Genomic DNA, 22,999 nt, shown 5'->3' with positions numbered 1-22,999 from the left:
TTCACGATATCACTGGAAACAATATACCAAATTCTGAAATCAGTTATGAAGTCCATTGTAACTTTGCAGTCGCATGTATTTCACCACGTGCTATAACCAAAGACCTAATAGCGGCACAAGATTTTGCGGCGTAAGATGGGGAACTTCACCGTGCATACACGTAAAACATTGTTATCGCATGGGCGCCATTTCGGTTGGACTATGCCTGCGCAGTGCATGTAAATGCACAAGCACAAGCGCCGTGACAGGCACACACACATCGATGTACTCATTCGAATGGCGCCTGTGGTGATAACACCTTTTTGGCCAAGTTGTCCATCTTGTGCCGCTGTGCGGCGCTATACAATCTTTGCTATAACCTTGGTGATTTCATATGCAATTCTGCTTTTTGTAAAATCCACATTAATCAGAGATAACTTTACATTTTTTTGATCTTTCTTTTCAGGTCTTTGAAGGAAACAAAGATGACCATACCATTCAAATGGACCCCCTTCCAGCACCTATCGTTGCACGATTCTTCAGGATCTCTGTATTAGAATATCATGGAGGAATCAGGTTGAGATGTGCAATCCTCGGATGTGAGTTATATCTAGGTAAGAACATCTAGAGCCTATCAAGTTGATACAAATGGAGGCAACCTGTTTAGATTCCAGTCTAGATTTCAGAGAAGTCTCAAATTGCAGATAGCCTTTCAGTAACTAAGTAGTGTCGTAATTTCATATTTAGTTTCATATGGCATGATAATCTGCCTGAAAGGCTGTCAGCTTTTGACTCAAATAATAACAACAGAATTAGTTTTGGTTGGATAGTACACTTTTGGTTTTGAAAACAGAATATACAACTCCAGCTGCAACTTCTACCTTTGTGACCACACCAAGTGGTACAACACCTTCAGCCTGTCGCCCTGGTCAGTTTCAGTGTACCAATGGTTTATGCATCGATGCTGGACCTGAGGGTCAACTGTGTGATGGAATTAATGACTGTGGAGATTACTCCGATGAGAAGGGCTGTGGTGAGTGGAAATCTACAGTTGCATCAGTCCAGTGCAATATGATCACAGTGTGATGCAATTTGTTTTCAAAATAACAGAAACTCAATCTCCCTTAAAATCATTGTTGAGTGCTTTCTACAGAAAGATTTCTACAATTTTTCAACCACAAAATATCTCATATGGGTTGGTTTCCGTAGGTGTTGTGCAGGATTGTCAGCTTTATGCACACATTCACCTAGATTCAAAATATTGATATGTTTGAACTAAAAACAAGTATTTCCTGGCAAACTAAGGCAAGTGAGCATAATTATTTCCTGTGCGACCAGGGCTCCATGATTTGACTATTTTTGTAATACATTTCTAATAGATTTTCGATCCAGCAAGCTCTTTTCTAGGTTCATATTTATTGGTGCCCTTTTACTCAAAGGACACACAGCTTTAAATTCTAAGTTTGTGTGAGTTACATATACATGCACTTTTTCTTTAATTGCCGCTTGTATCTGCATTGTATATACTATATGTTTTACTATATGTTTTTAATACTTTTCAGGTACCACATTACCCTCAGCAACCAAAGAGATGACTTCATTATACACAATAGCATCTACCTCTCCATACCTGCCAAAAACAACCATATCGAATGTACCATCACAACAAAATACCACACCTTACTTAAAAGTGGCGACCACACCTCGTCTACTTCAAGAGACCACTTTCTATCACTCGACCACACCTAATGTACTTAAATCAACCCCTCTGTCATATATCACAACCGTGTACACACCACAGGTAACCACACCCCACAGAAATTGGGCCACATCCCCAAAATTTAAAAAGGAAACTACAACTTATTATGATGAAAGAACTCAATTATTAACATCTCAGCCGCCTGCAACTTCGCCTAAAATATCACTCACAACTGAATATGTTGTTCCTGGGACTTCAACACCTATACCCCTTGAACAGACAACAGTTCGGAGTTATATGTCACAACCTCTTCTGTCTCCGACCCAGACCAATCTTCAAACATCCCCAATCTCTGAGGCTACAGAAACATTTACAGAATTGAAACCTGTACATCCGCCAACTGAAATTGCAACAAATCTCCCTCCATACTTTTCAACACTGCAAATGTTAAAGTCATCTACCGCAAATATTCCATGGGTATCAACACCATATCTACAACCAAAGACGACCCCATACATACCAGAAGTGACCACTCCCTATGCAGCACCAATGACAACACCATATATACCACCAATAACCACACCTTCTTCGTCAGAGGCAACTCCTTCAAACATGCCATTAGTGATCACATCGAATGTACCAGAACTAACCACGCCTTATATTAAAGAGGCAACATCTCAAAGTGTGTCACCACTGACTTTTACGCAGGCAGTAACCACTCCATACGTGCTGAAAGTGACACCTCATGTGCCAGAAGTGACTACACCTTATGTTAAGGAGGTAACCCCTCCATACGTGCCAGAAGTGACCACACCATATGTTAAGGAGCTGACCACTCCATACGTGCCAGAAGTGACCACATCTTATAATAAGGAGGTAACTACTCCATATGTGCCACCAATGACCACAGCTCATTTGCCAGAAGTAAATTCACCATATGTTGAGGAGGTAACCACTCCATACATGCCAGAAGTGACCACACCTTATGTGCTTGAAGTGACCGCACCATATGTTAAGGAGGTAACCCCTCCATACGTGCCAGAAGTGACCACACCATATGTTAAGGAGCTGACCACTCCATACGTGCCAGAAGTGACCACATCTTATAATAAGGAGGTAACTACTCCATATGTGCCACCAATGACCACAGCTCATTTGCCAGAAGTAAATTCACCATATGTTGAGGAGGTAACCACTCCATACATGCCAGAAGTGACCACACCTTATGTGCTTGAAGTGACCACACCATATGTTAAGGAGGTAACCCCTCCATACGTGCCAGAAGTGACCACACCATATGTTAAGGAGCTGACCACCTCATACGTGCCAGAAGTGACCACATCTTATAATAAGGAGGTAACTACTCCAATGACCACAGCTCATGTGCCAGAAGTGACCACACCATATGTTGAGGAGGTAACCCCTCCATACGTGCCAGAAGTGACCACACCTCATATGTCAGAAGTTACCACACTTTCTTTTAAGGAGCTAACCACTTCATATGTGCCAGAAGTGACCACACCTTATAATAAGGAGGTAACTACTCTATATGTGCCACCAGTGACCACAACTCATGTGCCAGAAGTGGCCACACCTTATGTGCAAGAAGGTACCATGCCTTCTGTTAAGGAGCTAACCACTGCATATGTGCCAGAGGTGACCACATCTTATAATAAGGAGGTAACTAGTACTACATATGTGCCACCAGTGTCCACAGCTCATGTACCGGAAGCGTCCACATCATATGTTAAGAAGATAACCACCCCATACGTACCAGAAGTGACCACACCTTCTGTTAAGGAGGTATCCACTCCATACATGTCCCCATCGACCACAGCTTACGTGCCAAAAGTAAGCACTCCTTACATACCAGAGGTAACCAAACCTTTTATGCCTGAGGTAACTATACCATATCAAACTCCAGTGTCCACAGCATATTCTCACCAAACAAGTACAAGAGTAACATCTCAGCAACCTGTAACCTCCTCCAAAACACCCTTTACAAGTGTACATGTTGTTCCCGGGACTTCAACACCTATACCCCTTGAACAGACAACAGTGCAGAGACATTCAGCACAGCCTAGTTTGTCTCCAACCGCCCCAACCTATCTTCAAACATCCCCAATTTCTCAGGCTACAAACAGTTTTACAGAATTGAAACCTGTACATCCGCCAACTGAAATTGTAACATATCTCCCTCCATACTTTTCAACACTGCAAATGTTAAAGTCATCTACCGCAAATATTCCATTTGTAACAACACCATATCTCCAGCAAAAGACCACCCCATACATACCAGAAGTGACCACCCCCTACGTGGCACCAATGACAACACCATATAAACCACCAATAACAACACCTCATCTGCAAGAAGTTACTACACCTTATATTAAGGAGGTAACCACTTCCTATGTGCCAAAAGTGACCACACCTTATGTTAAGGAGATAACCACACCTTTTGTGCCAGAAGTGACTGAACCTCATTCACCACCAGTGAGCACACCTTATATTAAAAAGGTGACCACTCCACACGTGTCACCAGTGACTACAGCTTATGTGCCAGAAGTGACCACGTCTTATGTTAATGAGGTATCCACTCGGTATGTGCCACCAGCAACCACACCTTACACGCAAGAGGTAACCAAACCTTTTGTGCCTGAGGTAACTACTCCATATCTGGCTCCAGTGACCACAGCATATTCCCACGAAACAACTACACAAGCAACACCTCATCAACCTATATCCTCTTCCAAATTACCTCACACAACTGTAAATGTCCCTGGGACTTCAACACCTATACCCCTTGAACAGACAACAGTGCGGAGGTATTCGTCACAGCCTGTTCCGTCTCCAACCGCCCCAACCTATCTTCAAACATCCCCAATTTCTCAGGCTACAAACAGTTTTACAGAATTGAAACCTGTACATCCGCCAACTGAAATTGCAACATATCTCCCTCCATACTTTTCAACACTGCAAATGTTAAAGTCATCTACCGCAAATATTCCATCTGTAACAACACCATATCTGCTACCAAAGACCTCCCCATATGTGCCAGAGGTGACCACTCCTTATGTAGCACCAATGACAACACCATATATACCACCAATAACCACACCTGAAGTGACTACACCTCATATGAGGGAGGTATCCACTCCATACGTGCCACCGGCGACCACACCATATGTACCAGAATTGACCACTCCATTTGTGCCACCAGCGACCACGCCTTATGTACCAGAAGTGACCAATCCATATGTGCCACCAGCGACCACACCTGTTGTGCCAGAAGTGACCAATCCATATGTGCCACCAGGGACCATACCTCATGTACCAGAAGTGACCAATCCATATGTGCCACCAGTGACAACACCTTTTTTGCAGGAGGCAACCACTCTATCCATGCCACCAGCGACCACACCTTATGTACCAGAAGTGAGGACTCCTTATACATCACCAGTGACCACACCTCATCTGATGAAGCTGACCACTCCATATAAACCCCCAGTGACCACACTTCATGTAACAGAGGTGAAGACACCCTATATCCCAGAGGTGACCACTGCATATGTGCCACCGCAGTCAACAACTTATGTACAAATGGTAACCACTGAACATTTGCCATCCTTGACCACACCCAGTGTGCCAAAGTTAACTACTCCACATATGCCACAAGTGACAACGCGCACTGTTAGCACCTGTTACAGTGGTCAGTTCACTTGTAGGGATGGTTCTTGTGTGTCTGGCCAGAATGTATGTGATGAGGAGTGTGATTGTTCGGATTGCTCTGATGAACATGTGTGTGGTGAGTCTTATGCTGTTTATGCATTAATTTATATACTTCTTTTCAATACCACTTCTAGTTGTCATATTAAAGATTAAAATTATATAATTATCATATTGAAAAATTACAAATGGTTAATTTATTAATTCTTATATTGATAGTATTTCAGATGAAGGTTGATACCACTGATGATATCACTTACTAATGTTGTCATTTTGGTTTTTTCATGCACATTACAGGCAATAGGACTACACTTGTATCATGGACATCACCACCCAATGAGGTAACACAGGAACCTGCCACTAGCACTACTCTAGAAGTCTCAATACCCATTACATCATCTGGTAAGTTTTTAGTAGAAGCCTTTGATTACTATGTATCTCTGGTATTACTCAACAGAGTATAACATTTGACAATTTCAATACAGAACCCGTTGACTGCACTATGAATCCATGGACAGAGTGGACACCCTGCTCGTTAATATGCGGCATAGGTCAGAGGTCACGCGACCGTTCTCATGTCCGGTCACCGAATGGCGGTGCTGAGTGTAATAGCACAGAGACTCATCAGGACGAATTTTGCAACGTAAATCCTTGCCCTAGTAAGTTTCTTTTCACACCTCATAAACCTAACCTTTGGTGTTGGGGTTTTCGAAATTTTGCAGATTACCTTGTTAAGACAGGTACCCCTCATTATCAGTAATGGAAAACAAAGAAAAACAAAGATTTGGACTTAAAACTGACGTTGATATAAACATGGCATTGTGTTAACTATGCTCTTCCTCTCAGTGTTCGACTGTATATTGAACCTTCTTGATCGAGTCCTGCTTTTTTCCTAACTTGATGTAAGCCTCACTATGAATTTTACGACAACTGCAACTTCTGAAAGTGAATTTCTCTCAAATCATGTCATGAAAAACCAGTTTTAATGTTTGTAATTAATTGTAGCTGATGGTAACTGGACCTCTTGGAGTGCCTGGGCTGACTGTGACAAGACCTGTAACGGTGGTACCTCATTTAGATATCGCAACTGCAGTAACCCACCCCCTAAGAATGGTGGTAAAGATTGTGAAGGGGTTCCACTGGAAACCAAAGTTTGCAACCCCAACAAATGTGGTAAGAAAGCTGGTACAAAGTAGATCAAATAGTAAAAATGCTGTCACCTGTGCAATTTTCCAGATGAGGGTTGCATGGAATCACAGGTAAATTATTTCACGGAGATGTAAAGTTATTGATCATATTGAATATCACATTAACTATTACATGTAGGCCAGTTCATTTTGTTCATAGTAATTAGGCCTTTTACTTTGAAAAGCAATTTAAAAACTTAAACCATTAACTTAAACCTAGAGATTAAATTCTCTTCATTTTTTAGTCACAATTACATATCCACTTTGTTTGGAATTCAGGTACTTATTGTGAAGGTGGCCGTGTCTATGACCCTGACTGTGCAACTCGTTGCCCTTTGACCTGTGCTGACCTGCAGCTTGGGTCACTCTGTATTGAGGAAGCATGTGAGCCTGGTTGCCGGTGTCCTGACGATATGTTGGAGCAGGATGGGGAGTGTATCTTGCAGAGGGATTGTGATTGCTGGGATGAGTCAGGGCACAGACATGCCCCTGGCTCTTTTACAGTAGAAGACTGCCGCAATTGGTATATTTTACCAACTTAAATTCTTTAATTTACAATTTGGTAATTCATCTATTGCTCATTGTGCCCTTCCATGCAAATTATATTTGGACTTGTGCCCATTATGGGATTTCCCCCTCTTATCATAAGATGTATTGAATAGTGACTTTGAGAAATAAGAGTGGTGAGACGAACCCGGGGATAAATGTAAGCCTGCCAACCTTGGGTAATGACATCTTGAAGGCAACATTCCCTGTAACAATATTTGTTTTGTTATCTCTGTTACAGCACTTGTTTAAATGGTCGTTACACTTGTGTTGAGATCCCATGTGCTGTGGATTGTAGTTGGACTGCATGGACGAAATGGACAGACTGCTCGAAAACATGCGGAACAGGCTCTCAACTCAGATTCAGGTAAACTTTGAAAGGCAGATTTTGATTGAAATTTTTCAAGTGATAATGGTATGAAACTATAGAAGTCAGTTTAACATGTTTAACCTTGAGGCAAATTGCAGATTTTGAGCCCTATAAAACATTCTGTGGCAGGGTATCAATCTTTTCTGCTAATCATTTTTGCATTGAATTGGTTTTGTTGCTAGATCACCCAACAATCCAGCAGCATCTAATGGAGGTCTTGAATGCTACGGATCCAATCAGGAGGAACAAAACTGTAACGTTGAAGATTGCCCTTCAGGTTGTATATATGGCAATGAGACGTATGCTGATGGGGAAATTGTGACTCGGGATATGTGCAATACTTGGTAAGAAAATGGATCGCCCAATTCAACTTGGAATTCTATTAAAATATGCCTGAAAGTATCAGGCATGTCCAGAAGAAGTTCAAATACAAAATTAGCCTGGTTTAGCCTAGTGTATGATAGCTTCTCAGTTTTGCTGGTTAATAAGTTTGGCGTTTCGCAAGAATCTTTCTGAATCGTTGCAAGTCGAAAGCCAAATTTGTTTCTTAATTCCAAATGAAACATTGTCCTCAAGTAATGATGTCAGGTTTTCAGTTGGTAACCGTAACATCTGTAATTTACATTTTGCATCAGCACATGCGTGAACAGTGTCCTCAATTGTACCGAGAATGTATGCGACGGTGGTTGGTCAACATGGTCTCCATGGTCTATATGTAATGCAACATGCAATGGCGGAATTACGGTACGATCACGATCTTGTTCATTGCCACCTCCAAGTAATGGAGGAGCTGTGTGCGAAGGTGATGGGATGGTGGTTGAAGAGTGCAATACAGACCAATGTCCTGGTGAGTGTGACTCACACATACACATAAACACATCGCACATATGTGAAATGTTCATTGAAATTTGCCTCCGCCTCTACTCCAGAGTGCACAAATCAAAACGTACAGGCTGTGTCAGGTGCCGTAATTTTCAAGCCACCATTTTTGTTAATCCCCCCTTTGAAGTTTTAACTTGATTTCCTAATTTAAGAAAGGACCATTGTAAATCTTTGCACGTTTCCTGTGAAAGGCAATGATGGATTACAAAGTTCTTTTTAAAGATTGAAATTGAAACCACTTCTTCAGATTCGTATTGTATTTGTAAGTCATAAAGGTAAAAACAGAAATAAATTTCTCATCTCATGTAGCATTAATTGTGAGACTTTTTCTTCTTCTAGTTGATGGCGGGTGGTGCAGTTGGTCATCATGGAGTAATTGTAGCAAAGATTGTGATGTTGGCTCCAAGGAACGCTCTCGTGTTTGTGACTGCCCAGCAACTGCCTATGGAGGCCAAGAATGCCCAGGAGTAGATACAGAGCAGATGGATTGTAATGTAGATCCATGTCCTGGTAAGCATTGTCCGTGAGACATGTTAGGAGTGTATACCTTCCTGTCAGGATACCGACAAGTGAGAAGATGAAAAGAACACAACTTTCAAATTATCCTTTCACTAGATCTGCTCCTAGTAGAACACCCTGTGTGCTCTACTTCTCGATGAGTACTGGAAATTGCCTGGAATCTAGTGACGTTCTAACATTTTTGTCACTGTTTGTGTAGTTGATTGTCAGACAGACGAATGGTCGGACTGGAGTTCTTGCTCAGCCACATGTGATGGTGGTACATCAAAAAGGTATCGTAATATCACCGTGCCTGCTCAGTATGGAGGGGAGAAATGCCAAGTGGCATTGGTAGAGATGAAACATTGTGGAGTGGAACCTTGCACAGGTGAGTTACCGTGGTGAAAATGAATCGGTTACTGTGAATATTGCCCATTATTTTTGTCTCTTCTGCAGTTTTTCTCCAAGCTCACATTCCTCAGGCATCATTGAAAATTAGACTATTCTGTTGTTCCTTTATTAGTCTGTGAGGAAGGCTTGGCTGAAGATGAATGTGCCAATCGATGTCCAAGTAACTGTGCTGATCTGCAGAATGGGGCTGTGTGCATAGTTGAGAACTGTACCAAAGGCTGCCATTGCCCAGAAAATATGGTAAATCATTCTATGTTGGATCACTGTGAAGCAGTGGTTTTCAAACAGGTCATCACAAGTTTCATTGAATAGCCAATAACTTGTATTCTTGTATTCGTCACATAATGGTGGTTAAAGGACAAATTCGCTGCCCTTCTTTCCTGTTTTTTAAGCTTATTTTACATGTAAAAAGTTTACAAAAATAAAAGTTATTTAGTGTATGTTGGCATGAATTACCATGGGTTTTTGCATCCGATAACAATTTATTATATTGTTTCATTTCATCCTTGGTAGGTTTTACAAGATGGCCAGTGTGTGTATCAGCCTGAATGTCGCTGTGTCTTAGATCTATTCATCTTAGGTCTTGAATCTGACAAGATTGTCATTCCCGATAATATCGGCTCCTTTCAACTTACTGATGGCTCCGTTCAGTATCAGCCAGGGGCAACCATTTATCATCAATGCAACAATTGGTAAGTGTCAGTGTTTGGGCACAGCATTTGACTCAAAATTCGAACCTGGATTGTTTGCATTACAGAGGTCCATTACCGCACTCTTAGCTGTGCAGGAACTCATGTTATTAAAGCTTTGTTACTTTGTTTCAATCAATGAAGCATGAAAAGAGACCAGAGATTCGTGCATAGAGTTTACATAACAGTGTTGTATGGGCACAGCTAATCAAACTTTATCTTTTTTTTTCCAACCCGACAGTACTTGTAGCAGCGGCTCATTTGTGTGTACTGACTTGGATTGTAAAGGTAGGCTTTGCTTTAGTTTCCTTTGATATATTCTCAGTGTGACCAGCAACAGCTACCCATAGTAGGATTTGATTTTTGGCGAGCTGCGAAGCAAGTGCAAGACTATGTAATACCGATTTCCGTCTTCTGTCTGTCCATCCGTCCGTCCATCCGTCCGGCCATCCTCAAATGTTAAAGTTTTGCAGGTCCGTAAGTGTTAAAATGTGCCGTTATGAGTGCTTGTTTGCTTCCTTTTATAATTCCATCAGTATTTAAATAGTCTCATATGGCATTAATGCTTAGAAACTTACGAATTTAATGAAAAATTATAAAAGTTGAATGTTAATGTTTTGAGTTGTATTGTGTACTTACATTGTAGTACCTACAGTACATATGTACTGAGCACTCCTATAATGTACATGTATGTATGTATAGACAGTGTTTAGACACATACAAATGTACATGTACAGTATGAGGGGAAAATGTAAGGGATGGGGGGACTCCAAGTGATAAATTAGGATGTTTGTTGGGGGAGGGGTACCTGTAGGAGGAGGCTTATGGGGACAAAGTACAGGTATGTAGAAAGTGGATGATATGCTGGATAAGGTTGGCGTAACGGCTGCGCTGGATTAGTGGGATGATGAGCCAGCCAGAGTAAGAAGTGAAGGGAATGACGGGGAGGGGGCAGAGTAGGAAATGGATGGAAAGATAAGGTGGATGTAGGATTGGAGATAGATGGGATAAGGGGTGGAGTCAAAGTAGACACGGTAGATATGGGATGATGGGGTATGGATGATAGGGGTAAAATTGTAGAGGATACGACGATACAAAGTGCAGAACTGTACTTTAGAGGATTTTTTATTATGCACCATCCATCAAACTCACAAATGCACTGCTTATAAATCATCTAGATCTAGTCTGACTGTACTGGACCCACACTCAATAGACATTCTTCTCTCCTGTAAAGAACTGTGACACCTTTGTACCTGTATCTCTCTTGTTGGTAGTCTTTGTTGATTTACTTTCAAATGACAGGCGCCTTTTAACACACAGTCTGCACACAGCACTGACTAGGTTTTTCTCCTAGAGTATAATGAATTTTATTGTTAAGGTCGATAAAATATCTTATACATCTGTATTGCACTCGTGTATCAACCAATCTTGTGAAAATTTTGATGAATCTTGGTTAGTATTTTCTTGTTTAATTTAGTGACCATATTAAACTTGGATGTCTCAATCTTTCCTGTTATTACAGGAAAGAAATTCAACTTCATATCAAGCAGCAAGCCATGGCGGCTTTGCCATTCTAGTTATAGATCAAAAGAGTGAACAGCTCTACCAGTTAGCAGGTGGACTAATTGGTGGCCCTCACCATAGCTAGTTGTAAAATGACTTTACTTTTCTTTTGATATTTTCAGTGATAAGTTCAATCTGTCATTGTATTCCCTGTTTATTCAGTGGACTGTGGTTGGAGTGAATGGTCTGAATGGTCTGAATGTTCAGCAACTTGTGGTCGAGGAGATAGTGGCAAGTTCCGACGGAGATTCCCCAATAATCCCCAGGCATCACACGGTGGGATGCAGTGTGAAGGGGATAATGTTGAATATGCAGCTTGCGATCTTGAAGATTGCCGTGAGTTGGATTAGAAATGTCTGCATATCAGTCTGTTGTTTTGCGTTTACTTTTTGGAGCAAATGTTTGTGCAGTATGTGTACCGAGGATCAGAAATTATTACCCTATTGTCTTTGATCATTTGACTTCAAATCATGTTTTGCAAAGTTGTGAGTGAAGACCCTTCTTAAGATCTTGGGGTTTGGAAGGATTTTCAAATAATGAAAGCTGTGAAAGTCGTCAGGTTCATTCTGTGATTTTCCCTTTGTGTTTTGTTGTAGCTTGCGGTGACAATGAATTCTGGAACTATCAAACCACGAACTGCTCCTCAACCTGCCATGATCTTCATGGCACCCTAATTGCAACTTCAGAGCCTGTCACCTGCAGTGATGCTCTTCAGGAATCATGCACCTGCTTACCTGGCTATTATCACAATAGTTCTGGCAAGTGTGTCTTGCCCAAAGAGTGCGAATGTTGGGATAAGAATGGTGTGATGCGTCGCCATGACGATGTGTGGATGAAGGATGAGTGTACCATCTGCAGTTGTGTCAATGGAGAGATGGTTTGCAAAAGTGACTGCCAACCGGTCAGCTGCCCTGCTGTGAGTAAATCATTAAAATGCTTAAATTGCCCATGTTGTCATGACTTTTTTGAATCATGCATGCACCTCATGCCACAAAACATTTGTCACATTTTCTTGGAAAACCACATACCATATATTGCCTATACCCTAATGGTAGAGTGGAGCAAATATTGTATTGCTGAAGTGGCAAAATCACCAAGGAAATTTGTACCTTGAGGTCCGTTTATGACCTAATCAGTTTCTTAAATCGCTGTTGAAGCATCTTCAGTCAATAAGAAGATGACAGTTTGCCCATTGGTCATTCCCCAGAATTGTTAGAATGTTGGCGCAGTGTTTGGACAACTTACTAGTCTGAATCCTGCATCAGTCATCTGACATTACTTTTTTTTATTGGTTAACGCTAAAATGTAATTTTAATTCCTGCAGGGGCTTGCACCAGTCTTTGACGATAGTCAGTGCTGTCCAGTTTGTCGCAAAGTTTCGGGTAAGATGGTGGCTTTGAGTTCAACTTTTTAGTCACTGTTAGCGCAAGTGTCTTGTCAGGTTGGACTTTCAATTGCAACATATATAATTTATAATTGAAGTTGCCAATGATGCATATTTCTAAACGTGTATTTTTACATTAGTGGAAGGTGTCATTTAACAAGCAACAATTGCTGTTTTGAAGCAGTGACACTTGCCTCCCTGTTTGAATTTTTCAGAGCCAGAGTCTTGCAGCTTAATCCATGAAAGCCAGACAGTAACCAACTCGCTCGGCTGTATTGCTCACAATGTCAGTGTTGCATCATGTGATGGGCACTGTCGGTCACGATCACACACTGTCCTCCTCGAGCCTTACATCCAACAGGATTGCAGCTGTTGTCATGGTGATGTGGAATCTGTCACGTTGATAACGTTGATCTGTCCAGACGGTACCACAGCCCAGGCTCCTATTGCTCAAATTGCTCGATGTCGATGTAAAGAGGCCCTTTGCTCCCTAGAAGGTAAGAAATGTTTCCTTACCTTGGATTCTAGTTAAATCACGGGTCGATTGTTTAGCAATATTTATTATGGAAGTAAAACCTTGTCCAAAATTGAATCCCAATGCTGCTTCCAGAATTCTGTTTTTATTGAATAAAAAGTCCTTTCTTACACTTTTTTGGTTTAATTTAGTGCCTCAAGCTACTGTTCGTGTTCTCTGAGAGACAACTTATGCAGAGGAAGGGAGTGACTGTGTTGCCATGACTACTGTCAAATTCTTAGTAATAAATTCTTCTATTTAGATTTGTTGGAATAAAGTTGTTTAGTTCCGTGATGTAACGTGAGAAATTATTTGAAAGCATTTTGATCATTATCGCAGAACTTTGTTCTTAGTTACCTTAAATTTAAATCCTGACTGTATATGCATGAGTAATAAATGTATGAAAATTATTATTGTATTTTATTCCAATATTTTTTTTATATATTTTCTTTTAGCTTGGCTTAGAGCACAGTTAACAGTTTCATGCCCAATCTACATTTTATTTTAAATCTCACAAGTGTATGGATTATAAATTTCGGGCAAGACAAAAAAACATTATGTTTGATAATGATGGTCTCCAAATGTACTCTCTAGACGGAGTGAAGAAAGACGTACCATTTGCATGTACTTGTTGAAGTACGAAAATTGAACAGAACGTGCCAGATTGATTTTTCAGCTTTATTTGTGTAAGTTCATTTTCAGCTGAACTTCATGATAGAAATGATATTCAATCGATCCTTAGTAGCGGCAATAATTTGTAGACCTTAACCTTGTCCGAATGACTTGGCTACGGCAAGGTTTAACACACGTGACTATGGAGGGCAGTGTTTAGCTGCTACAATTTTTGTCCTTGGACCTGTTTTCTCATTGCATCTAAGTCATGCAGATGCGGTCTCACTCCTGAGAACCTAATGTGTATGACGTCTCATAGGCAGGTTTTCATTCAATGACTCAGTTGGTGATTCTTACTATCAGGTGAATGATTTCTACATCTGTATCTCTTCTGTAGAGTCACTTCAGTAACCTGAATAAAATATCAGCAATCAAGATTTTGGTGTGTGTGGGTAATGTTGTAAGCAACTTGTAATGTGTCAAAAGGCATCAGAACTTATCCCTTCCTGTTCATCTCCGCTTTCCTTACTTCCACCTCGGTGAAAAACGCTTCAGACTCACTTTAGTAAAGAAATTTGTAATTTTCCTTGGATTGCAACTCGAAACATGGCTACATCGAATGATTGTCAACCTGCTGCAACTTTTTGAACTTAGTCCTGTCGGACAACAGGAGTTTGTCTTTTAGTAAACGGCGACAGCTGATTTGTAAGTCGTCATACAATGGCTATGAAGTGTATAGGCCTAGACCTATGCATGTACAGCACCAGGTTAACTGTCTTTTGCCGGGGAGTGCAAACCTATGCATTACGAGAGGCAAATTTTGCACCTCTTTGCATCGTGGTACCAATCATCGGCCATTTTGGTAACGCTGTCCAGGTAACTGCGTATTGTTACCAACATGTTCGTTAATACTCTCACTTTGAGCGAGTTTAATATCTCGCACATTTTTCTGTTGGGCCTGGGAGGCAACGGCTATGTTAGGCGAGGATTGCTGATCGCTAGGAAAGGCTAATGTTGACATCACAGGAAGTAAGTTTGTAGGAGTGAAAAACACGTTTCTATCTCTCGGCAACATGAGGTCAATAGAAAGATGTGGCAGTGGTACTTGAACTTGACTCAGTAACCAACACATTTACCCGAAGTGTCAGCCATTTGTCTCACTTCAATGTAAAATTGGATCTAGGAAATGTTGATGTTAGATGACCAATGAGCTAGAAGGCTGTTGAAACGACCCTTTCTTGTACTTTGACAATCTTTGACTAAGTCACCTTATTTGGTCTTTGTAGATTGCACGTACGGTAAAGTGTATTTGAGTGTGTGTGTTTAGAATTCATTACAGAAAGCTTGGCTACAGTATTTCACTTCCGTAGTGCGGTTGCTGAGTGTTGCTGTGATACGTTAATGTTCCACCTCCATTTCGTTAGTTTTTATTGCTACAAGCTTATTCAATGCACGTGTTATACCGATGCTGACTGTAAAGAGGGACGCCCGGGGCTAGGGTGTGTTTAGACTGTGAAACATCATTAGATAATCAGGTTTAATCACGAGATTTGTCTCTTTCCATTTCAATTTCATTAATCTATCAATCTCAGGACATTTTGCGTTCTATGTCAGCGCCTTTCTACCTCTTCAACTATGGAGAATTCGACACTGAGTGAAACTTTTGTTCAGACAACTGAACCAGCATTTATGGTGTATACGTCCTATTTCATGAGGCAGATATTTGCGGCATTGAGTATTACCTTAGCCGTCGTTGGACTTGTTGGTAACGCAATGGTCATCCTGGCCGTGCCACTGTCGAAGAAACTACGTACAGTCACCAATGCTTTTGTGATAAACCTCAGTATTAGCGATTTGATAACTTGTGCGCTTCTCCCTATTGAGGCTATGGCTGTATTGAGTGAAGATGGCTGGCCGCTCCCACACGCTTACTGGCTGTGTGTGATGACTAGTGTCTTCATCATTCTCAGCACGGGTTGCAGCTCGACGAATTTGGCCCTCATAGCCATCAATCGATGGGTACGAATCACCAGACCACGCATCGTTGCTCATCGTATTTACACTTGGCGTAAAATCACCCTGATGTTGGTATTCTCGTGGCTGATGCCTCTTTGCGTGACCCTAGTCCCGCCACTGGCTGGGTTTGGTGAACTTGGCTACGAACCTCGATATAGCTTTTGCGCCTGGGTTAAAGCCAACCCTAAGTCTTTCCACCACAACATTATTGTAGGAGTCTTCTATGCTCCCATCCAACTCATCATCATTACGTTTTGCTACGGTTCGATTTTCCGGTACATGGTCAAGACATCCCGTCGCATGGTCCAACACGAAGTTAACACTGTCTCAAGCTTTGTGAGCGGCTCAAACACGTCCATACAAAAGACTCTTTGGAAAAGGCAAATCATAGTTACTAAAAACTTAGTCTACGTTGTTTGTACATTTATGGTTTGTTTGTTTCTCTTCTTGTTTTCTCTCTTGCCATTGGGATATGACTGGAGCATTCGAATGACGCCTTACATCTTTGCTATTGTATACTGTAACTGTATCATTGATCCGATCATCTACGCAGCGTCGCACCCAGATTTCAAGGACGTTTTCAGATACATGGTTAGATGCCGATGGAGGAATACCCCTTAATGAAATGCCAATTTTGTGTTGATCTGAAGATGCTGTAAATCTTAGGCATGGACTTATGACATTAACGTGCTCTTGTTGGGACACGTTGATATGCTATGTCTTTTACCTCTTCTGCGGTTAATTTGATGTAATATAACGTTTAAAGTAAGTGTGTATTAAAGACAATTGACCATTGTTACTGCTATACATTAGAGGGTGGGTTAGTTTGTTGAGTGGTTTTCTCCGTTTCCTATAGTGATGAAAATGCTGATAGCAATCAGCTGAATATTGGAGTAATTTGAGAAATTCTGTGACTGGTTTACAACAATTAAGTGTGAGTCGGTTCAAGGAATACAGTGTATTTATAGGCCATGATAAGCTTAGGTAACAAAGATTCTGTGCCTAGAGAAATGTGTACTCTAGAACAATAAGACATTAAAACAAATTACTTCCACAATCCACACCGGAAAAGTTACTAATTGTTTTTTTAATTACCTGTTCTTACTTGATAAACAAGGACTTTTCCTTTGTAATCTAACTCACCAGTTAATATCAATTAGCTTTGAATAGAGAAATAAATAGCAAAGCGACATACTCGGCTTCCGGAGCATCCTCTTTTACCCTATTATAAAGATAGCATAAATAAAAAATAAAAAGAAGTTAGACATCTGCCATGTTAAAGGAAATGCCCACCCACTGTTTATTCATGGCATCCCAGCTTAAATTTAAGAAAGGTCGTTTTAGCCTTGTCAGAACGTTTTGTCTTTTGCGTGTCATTCACATTGATTTACATTCGCATGAATAAAAAACACATCTTGGAAACGGTGCTTAGCGCAAGCTGGTGTCCTCTTCATATCGATATTTATTAGCAATTTTCACAATCCTTCGTCTATTAAATTTCTGACTCAACGCGTGTCAGCGTGTAACATTCCTTCTTAATGCTTAAAGCGGCCTTTGCTATTGTCAAGATAATCAACCTTATCAATGCCGTCATATAGAAAGCTAGTCGTGATGTCAAGCTGTTACTTGTGGGTTTCTGTTAACAGTTAAATAACAGGATTTTGCCAAGGTAACAAATGCATTTTAAAAAGGATCTTCTACAAGATCTCAAAATGAAGTAATCGATGAAAATAATTTTGGTACGGGTATTGGCTGGTGGTTGCTTCATTTCTGCTCTGGGCGTCGTGGTGAAGGGATGGCAATTCTAAATTTTCTTCTTTTGGTGTTACATGTTCTCATTTACTATGACGTAGCTGCCCAACAAATGTGAGTTCCTTTTTTTAAATTTTAAATTAAATTGGAATCAAACCGGCAGTTTGGAAGAAAAACCTTTTCATTTTAGTATTCTATGTCTACTTAATAAGATTTAAACTACAGCAATTTCAGTTGTTTTTCGCAGATTTCTGGATTCATGGAGCGCGTGCATAATTATCACTAATTACCGACTCCGTGTTAAGTGTGGACTTGAAGCAGTTCTTGTTTTCTTAAAGTTTTTTTTAAGTTCAGATTATCAGCTAAAATGGTAATTTCAATGCGGATATAGTTGTGTTCTTTAAGTCCTCTAGTGTGTCTGCTCCTGTGTTAGGTGAGTGAGGCTTTTGGTTCTTAGGATAGACTTTTCACGCTCAGTTACTGCTCCGAAACTAAATTTTGTCATACCTAGAACTCATTTCTGCGATGATACGGTAACCAAGGATAGGACAGTGCAGGTTTCCCGGCAGAACTTAACTATACCCTGCCAGGAGGTTAATCAGTACTTCGCCCTCGGGTTCCTACTGGATGACGAAACGACAGTGGGCATTGTTAAGGAGGATCCTACTGCAAACTGCTCGGTTTATAAGTAAGTATAAACAAGATGTCAAGAGACCGTGTTCTCTCTTTGATTAAGGGGCCACTGTACGTACATGATAACTTTCCTCCAGCTGTTATTTTTGTAAGCGCTTATAGGATACAACTCAAAGGTTCACTGTTGAGACACTTTATACTGACGTCAAACTATGAATTTGAATACTTGATTTTCACCACCGACGCCTTTTAAAAATGTCTAAACTGTAACTCCAAAACTATTTCCCTATTTAATTTGACGCAATACGAAAGATTAAAATATTCTCGAGCAAAGTACAAAGACGTTTAAATGAAACATTTATTTGTGTAATTTCAAGGAATTTCAGCATTTTAATTAACAATAATGAAATTTATTAATTGAAAAGCAGTGATTTCTTCCCGTTTCGGGAAAAACCTTGTAGTTCCCTGAGTGTCAACATACAAAGCAAACCTTTCAGACTTCTTGTTTATTTTGCTCAAGATATTTGTTTATGAAATACACTTTACTTTCCGATGATTTGTATCTGGTTAATAGACCGGCTTCCCAGAAATTTGTCGAAGTTGAGGAAACAGCACGAAGAAAATGCTGCGAGGGATGGGAAGGAATGCTCTGTGATCGAGGTAAAACTAGAAAAGAAGTTTATAGTTTTTCTAGGGATGGATTTGCGTCGGTGAGAAGTTAATTAATTTTGGATTACACGTCAGGCAGGACAAAAATCCAAAATTAAGTTCTGAGTAATTATTTTTAAAATCACGACATTTAGACCCCATGCAGCCATTGGATTTGAAGAAAGGGGAATATCTGGAATGCTTCATTTTGCTGTTAGAAAAAGTCATCAACGTTCACCCCGGAAATATAATTGGATTTAATGTAGACTTTGATCCATCCTCTTTATTGACTCAGCAATTTGCAATATTGGCTGCAAGAATTCAGGCACCTGCGTTGCGCCAAACAAGTGCGCATGCCCAGAGGGGTTTAAAGGTGACCAGTGTGAAGACCGGTTTGGTAAGTCGCCCTTTACCTACATAATAACTGCGATTTTCATAAAGATTGAACAAGTAATTCCAGGAATTGCTTCGTTTTCTATTTATTCATTAGCGATCCACTGTGGTGGGTTTTATTGAAGTACATCTTCAACCATTGAGACATGTCATATATATTGATAGTCAATTTTTTTTAACTTTTGAACCCAATTTGAATAATTAGATTTTATTGTTGTTGTCTTTAGATGAGAATGACCACTACTCGGAAGGTTTTGATGAAGGTATGAGCTTGAATTTGTCATTTTCAGTAGGCAATATCATTCTCTGAAAATTACAGCTCGCAACTCTTATGGAAGACAGGGTGGCACTTTCTCCTAGAGGTCACTGCCTTCTGAGCACTATCCAGACACAAAATATCTTTGCATCTTTACCAGCCACTCTGCTAACGAAAGTTGAAATATTTTGTGAAATTGTAGTTGACTTTCGTCCGCCTTTCGCAACTTGCATGATGTGGGGTACAAGTCACTACCGCACTTATGACGGTCGAAGGTTTGACTTCGAGGGGGGCTGCACGTACGCACTGTCTGCAGATGTTGAAGGCACTTGGAGCATTCATGTCAGTAACATGGAATGCGATAACCCTGAGACTTGCAAAAAGGTGAATGTGGAGAACGACTTAGATCACATACTTTGTTTCAGTTTGAGTGAAGATTCTACTACTGTATAATTCCATGTTTATTATTATTTCAATCGTCAGTTTCGCCTTCGAGTACTGATAACAGCAAATTGCCTTTACAATGACGACTGCTTGGTGACTCACGTGCTATTTAATTACTTTTATTTCAATTCTCAGCGTTTAAAGTTTCAGCTTGGCCAAGACATCTTGGAAACCGAAGGAGGAATGATGGCATTCAATCGCAAAATCGTTGAATCCATCCCGTTTCAGACTAAAGGTTAATAATTCTCAATTTCTCAATATTTCATATTGTCAGTGTCATAATAATATTATGCCTCTTTTATACAGTATCTGAAAATGTCCTCCCAGATCTTTACACCCTTTATTGCACTGAAGGAAACGAATCTCATCAGTCGTTTTTTGTGGGGCGAACTTTAATTTTCCAGACATCTTGATAGAGAAGGAGGGTGATTTCTTTTATCTTGACTCGGGATCTGGTTGGAGAAGCAAGTTTGACAACGAATCCACCGTGTACGTCACACTAAATGAAGAGTTAATGGCGTCCGTTACTGGCTTGTGTGGTAACTATGACGGCAGTCCAGAGAGTACGTCAGTCTAATTCCTTGCAACAACAAAAACAAAAAATGTTTCGAAGAATACAAATATTCTTTACAAAGAGATTGCATCTTTGGCCTTTGAATCAGAAGTAGAAATAAAGTTTCTCCGTAAAGCTGATGTAAAATCACTTAAAATCTATATTTCTGTGAAATTTACAATTTGGTTGTAGCTAAGTTGTTATATACTTATCAATCAATCTTGCAGATGATTTTACGACTAGGAATGGAAGCATTGCTTTAAATCCGATTGCCTTTGGACAAAGTTGGTCTGTTGAAGACGAAGAGGTAAAACGGTCAATCAATTTCCAATGGCAAAGCAAACCAATTAAATATATTAACTCTCGTTTACTCTTCGTAGTCCCGCTTCTGCAATGTTGTGTGGACAAAATAGTCTTGTCCCCTAGCTTAGCTTACTTACCACAGACGTCTTACTGCTAAACTAATGAATTTGCACCTGCTAACTTCAATCCATTTGCAGGCATGTGCAGAGACAGTTTCACCATCGAGTCATCCCTGTCAGCAATACGAAGATTACCTAGATGATGCGCTGAAGCACTGTGATCGGTTGAGAGAAGAGCCATTCTCCGTTTGTAATCTGCAGGTTCATAGTGGCTTGATTCGCTCATTGCATGAGTTATAGATCCATCGATTTATCGGTCACTTGGTTTCAGTTTCGGTTATTTTTTCTCTTGCTTGGACGCTTGTGGTTGACGGATTACTGACGTAGCTCATTGCTTGGGATGCTTGCTTGTCATTCACTTGTCTGCTTCAATCAGCAGAATGCTCATTTCTGAATTTCAGGTTGATCCTGGGCTTTACCACGATGCATGCCTGTATGATCTTTGCTTACATGATCCTGATAATCGGGCGGTTCTGTGTTCATCATTGGAGGCCTATGTACGTGAATGCGCTAGTCTAGGCATTGCCATTTACTGGAGGGAAGATGGCTTCTGCGGTAAGTACAGTTTAGCATAGTTCTGTCTTTGGATTTACCTTAAGTATTTTTGGCTTTTTAAAGACTTAATTAAACGATGTCGTTTTGTACTAGTCAACCTTGGAAACTTAGGCAACATGGCATTATGAATTCGTTCAATTTGATCCACAGACTTTCCTTTACTAAGAGAAGAAATCTTACAAGTACAGGCCTAATTCCCATTATTTGTTCTTGATTCAGAGAAATCATGCCCTGGTGGTCAGATCTACAAAGATTGTGGATCAGCCTGTCCAAGGACCTGCGCTTCTCTTAACTACGGTCAAGACCTGGACTGTCCAGACACCTGTGTCCGTGGCTGTCAGTGTCCTGAAGATTTATATCTGGAAATTGAAGGAGATAAGTGTGTCACGGCTGAAGAGTGTTCCTGTTTGGTGAACAAAAGAGTATATCACCCTGGGGACATAATTCAGAAAGACTGCAATACATGGTGAGAATAAAATTGACATCCACGGAAACTTTGCTATGTTTACATTCAATTTGTCATAGTTGGAAATGAAATCTTGTTTGCTTTATTGCACATACTGACTTGACAAAGAGTGGGAAGATGTTTATACGTGAATTAATACGAGCCAGTCACAATAGTGCGCCACCAAGAGTTTGCAACGCATTGGCCAATCAGAACACGCGAAATTTGTCGACCCTTTCCAAACGCACAATAAGTCGACGAATTCCGCGCATTGCAATTGGCCAACGCGTTGCAAACTCTCGGTGGAGCACTATTGTGAAACAGCCGTATTGATGTATTACTTCTCTGCCGGGCTTTCGGTACATGTGTCATCACGATTAAAGATGTTTTGAATTTTAGCGTTTCATACTTTTAAAATCTTTAACAGCACATGGCGAGAAGGTCGCTGGGACTGCACTCACGATATCTGTGACGCTACCTGCTACGTCATTGGAGCATCTCACGTCATAACCTTTGATAAACATGAATATTCATTCCACGGAATGTGCGGATACACCTTGGTAGAGGTAAGTCAAATATCATTGTTATAATTTCTAATCTCTTTAGTCTTGACCAATGAATTTGCTTAACCTTTACGCACCTTGTCTTTTGTGAAGGACGCTAAAGGCAAATTCAAGATAGCGGCCGAGTTTACGGAATGTGGCAGCGGTGGAGAGGTTACATGTGTCAGTTACCTCAAGATTACCGTCGGCCAAACCACAGTCCAACTACATCAGAATCATGAAGTTGAGATAGACGGAGACATAGTGACACTGCCGTACC

At 40.6% G+C, this 22,999-nt stretch overlaps 2 protein-coding genes across 4 annotated transcripts in view; both read left to right on the top strand.

Annotated features, from left to right (window-relative positions):
- Nucleotides 1-14,495, top strand: part of LOC110974659 (uncharacterized) — a 31,409-nt gene extending 16,914 nt beyond the window's left edge. For 2 of the 3 annotated variants that reach the window (XM_087148233.1, XM_087148234.1), the window contains 20 exons: nucleotides 446-593; nucleotides 833-1,012; nucleotides 1,542-5,483; nucleotides 5,702-5,806; nucleotides 5,890-6,063; nucleotides 6,410-6,577; nucleotides 6,871-7,114; nucleotides 7,379-7,504; nucleotides 7,690-7,851; nucleotides 8,143-8,354; nucleotides 8,729-8,899; nucleotides 9,108-9,275; nucleotides 9,411-9,538; nucleotides 9,812-9,990; nucleotides 10,229-10,275; nucleotides 11,713-11,886; nucleotides 12,147-12,466; nucleotides 12,875-12,932; nucleotides 13,150-13,431; nucleotides 13,601-14,495. In XM_087148233.1, the coding sequence (XP_087004359.1) occupies nucleotides 446-593; nucleotides 833-1,012; nucleotides 1,542-5,483; nucleotides 5,702-5,806; nucleotides 5,890-6,063; nucleotides 6,410-6,577; nucleotides 6,871-7,114; nucleotides 7,379-7,504; nucleotides 7,690-7,851; nucleotides 8,143-8,354; nucleotides 8,729-8,899; nucleotides 9,108-9,275; nucleotides 9,411-9,538; nucleotides 9,812-9,990; nucleotides 10,229-10,275; nucleotides 11,713-11,886; nucleotides 12,147-12,466; nucleotides 12,875-12,932; nucleotides 13,150-13,431; nucleotides 13,601-13,629 (7,017 nt within the window). In that variant the 3' untranslated portion in view covers nucleotides 13,630-14,495. Of the gene's footprint in view, nucleotides 1-445; nucleotides 594-832; nucleotides 1,013-1,541; nucleotides 5,484-5,701; nucleotides 5,807-5,889; nucleotides 6,064-6,409; nucleotides 6,578-6,870; nucleotides 7,115-7,378; nucleotides 7,505-7,689; nucleotides 7,852-8,142; nucleotides 8,355-8,728; nucleotides 8,900-9,107; nucleotides 9,276-9,410; nucleotides 9,539-9,811; nucleotides 9,991-10,228; nucleotides 10,276-11,712; nucleotides 11,887-12,146; nucleotides 12,467-12,874; nucleotides 12,933-13,149; nucleotides 13,432-13,600 lie in introns of those variants that run through there. The other variant, XR_015428208.1, reaches the window with a different exon arrangement.
- A 124-nt stretch (nucleotides 14,496-14,619) lies between these two features.
- On the top strand, nucleotides 14,620-17,482 carry LOC110976536 (alpha-1D adrenergic receptor-like). Its single transcript, XM_022229892.2, has one exon. It carries the CDS (start codon nucleotides 15,696-15,698, stop codon nucleotides 16,695-16,697), a length of 1,002 nt encoding a protein of 333 aa, XP_022085584.2. The 5' UTR covers nucleotides 14,620-15,695; the 3' UTR covers nucleotides 16,698-17,482.
- Nucleotides 17,483-22,999: the final 5,517 nt, after the last annotated feature.

The sequence above is a fragment of the Acanthaster planci genome, linkage group LG17 (assembly GCF_054643075.1).
Source record: "Acanthaster planci isolate LZ-2023a linkage group LG17, COTS_SCS, whole genome shotgun sequence".
Taxonomy (NCBI): Eukaryota; Metazoa; Echinodermata; class Asteroidea; order Valvatida; family Acanthasteridae; genus Acanthaster; species Acanthaster planci.
The sequence above is the reverse complement of the archived record's forward strand: the minus strand, read 5'-3'. Positions and strand labels throughout refer to the sequence as shown.